The following is a 2,743-nucleotide window of genomic DNA, read 5'->3' on the forward strand; positions in this document are numbered from 1 at the left end:
GAGGGAGGGAGGGAAGGAAGGAAGGAAGGAAGGGAGAAGGGAAGGCGGGAGGGAGTATCCCCTTCACCCGGAGCTCAGGAGGGAGTACCCCTTCATCCGGGGCTCAGGAGGGAGTATCCCCTTAATCCAGGGTTCAGGAGGGAGTATCCCCTTAATCCAGGGTTCAGGAGGGAGTATCTCCCCGGACCCGGGGGTGCGGGTACCTGGGCGCGCCCCCGCGTTCCCAGAGGAACTTCCCGGGAAGCCTCTTAAACAGCTTCCTGACGCTGCTCTCCGCCCTCCCCGCCAAGGGAAAAGGGAAGACACCGGGATGGTTGAAAACTCGCCGGCCCCGCTGCCAGAAAGGGCGATATATGGATTTGCCCTTTTTCTAGGATCGTGGTTTGGCTTCAGTGAGTATCCCGGGAACTGATACCCCCGAAAATGCTGCTTTGCTCAGGAGGCAGACGTTATTCCCGACTGGCACAGGTTGCCCAGAGAAGCTGTGGCTGCCCCTGGATCCCTGGAAGTGTCCCAGGCCAGGTTGGAGCAACCTGGGCTGGTGGAAGATGTCCCTGCTCATGGCAGGGGGTGGCACTGGATGAGCCTTAATGTCCTTTCCAACCCAAAGCATTCCATGATTCTATAAGACCACCTGAAAAGGATCAAACTCGTGTTCTAGCACCTCTTGGGAAGGTGATGGAGCACTGAGTGTTGCTTGCCAGACCTGTCAGGTGTTACAAAGGTCTGTCATTGATTTTCATGATTTCCTCATGTTTTATCTGTCTTTAACCATATCACAGGATCTTTAATGGTGTTAGAGAGTCAAATTATTTGAAAAATTCTCTGCATTCTCAGTATTTTTACTGGAATACTTTTTCACTATACAGCAACCACTGTAGATAGTAGTAGTGTCACCTTCCCCACTGAAATAAAATAAAAATAAATAAATAAATACTGGGAAAAAATCAATTTGGTCAACAGCAATGGGAATTAATTTGGGTTATGCCAGCATTTCTCTGCTGCTGTGACAGGTTCTTTAGCATTTCACTGGGGACGTGAGGTGCCAACACAGGCCCAGGGTTTGTGAGGCTGAGAACAGCTTTTCAGCACAAGAAAAGGTGCTGCAGATTGCCCTGGAGGCAAATAATGAAACATTAAATAATACAGCACTCCTCCAAGTGTTTCTGACCCCGAGGCAGTAACTGGAAATGGAAGTGAGTTGGTTTCTGTTCCCCTCACAGGAAGCCCCTGTGGCTTATTTTTTTTTGGCTCCTTGTCCTGCTCCCCTCGAGTTTTTTGTTGTTCTGGAGCAACATTTCTGGGTGTTGGTTTTGCTGAGGTGAAAATGATGAACTTGCCAAGGATCAGAAAGTACCTTCAGTGATTTTTTTTTTTTCACAACAGTTCCATCCAGGCCCTGCAATTCCACCAGCTTTTTTTTTCCAGCCAAATGACCCACTGTGTGATCATTTTCTGCTTTTATTTTTATCTGCATTCAGATTCTTTTGGCCTCCTTTTACTGAGGTTTTGGATTTGTTAATTTTTTTTTGTTGTTCTGCAGTTTAACTCAGAATAAATTCTTGTCTGTCTCCACAGGAAATCAGAAGTTAAATGTGAAAGCAAATATAAAAATGATCCCATATAACCAGCTGCAAAACATTGCCCCTTTACTGGGTGGGTTTGGTGTCTATATTTTGTTATACAACGTTTTAGTAGGGCTATTTTGGTTTAAAATGGTGTAAAAGTGAAACTTAGGAAGTCTAAAACAGCATCAGTCTTAACTATTATGGCTTTTTAATTCCCTTGTGCAGTTTTATATCTTATCTGGGCATATATTCCTGAGACTTGGCTGTTCTCCTTGGGACTGACATACTGGCCTCAAAAGTAAGTTCTTAACCTGAATCCTTGTAACTGTGGGACACCCTTAATTATTTTAAAATTTAAAAGCTTTTTTTTTTTTTAAGTAGCAGCCTTGTATTTAATCAGTTTTTCCCTCATGATAAAGGCCTGTGATCTTTGTAAAGCATTTTTTTATGTAGATAATAGGCAATGAAATAAATAGTATTTGACTTTTTTATGATAAATGTGATGTTTTGTTTTCAGGAAATTTCCTGATGAAAATATAGTAAATTGGAGACCACAATTAAGAAATAAACACCTTCTGTAAGGAATCTATGTGGTGGTTTATACCAGAGTAGCTGCAGTGTCTTTGCAGTGAATAATCTTGGGAGAGACCAAGGTGCTTATTCAGAGGTGTTATTTCTTTTCCTCCTGGCTCAGTTTGTGCTGGATGCAATAACAACCTGAAAACTATTGCATCATTAGGCATTTGTTATCATGATATGTAAATTTAAAACTCTTTTTCCTCAGGTACTGGGCAGTTGCTTTGCCAGTGTACCTCCTGGTGGCTGTAGGAATTGGTTATATATTGCTTTTTGGGATTAACATGATGAGCACAGCTCCCCTTAACTCCACACACACCATCACAGGTAATTTTATTGGGGTTTTATTTCAGATTTTGATGCTTAGCTGGTTGTTTCTGTAAATCTATATGTGTGGCCATATAGAATATAAACCAAATTTTAAACCTTTAAATGTTTGAGTTCTTGGAAGTGGTGAAGTGTTGGAGTGAAAAGATGACCACGAGCCTGACTCTTCCCTCTTTGCCACCTCATGGCACCGTTTTCCAACTGGAGGGGTGGAATTTGCTACTAAAAGAGACCACAAAGAGCATATAAAGATCTCCCAGGGATTCATCTTG

General features: G+C 42.8%; 1 protein-coding gene across 1 annotated transcript in view; it reads left to right on the top strand.

Annotated features, from left to right (window-relative positions):
- Positions 1–48: 48 nt before the first annotated feature.
- Positions 49–2,743, top strand: part of PIGP (phosphatidylinositol glycan anchor biosynthesis class P) — a 4,335-nt gene continuing 1,640 nt past the window's right edge. Inside the window, exons 1-3 of the mRNA XM_008933640.3 lie at positions 49–392; positions 1,794–1,866; positions 2,353–2,471. Of these exons, the coding sequence (XP_008931888.1) occupies positions 311–392; positions 1,794–1,866; positions 2,353–2,471 (274 nt within the window). The 5' untranslated portion in view covers positions 49–310. The remainder of the gene's footprint in view (positions 393–1,793; positions 1,867–2,352; positions 2,472–2,743) is intronic.

Source organism: Manacus vitellinus, unplaced genomic scaffold (assembly GCF_001715985.3).
Source record: "Manacus vitellinus isolate BGI_N305 unplaced genomic scaffold, ASM171598v3 scaffold_86_pilon, whole genome shotgun sequence".
NCBI classification, from domain to species: Eukaryota; Metazoa; Chordata; class Aves; order Passeriformes; family Pipridae; genus Manacus; species Manacus vitellinus.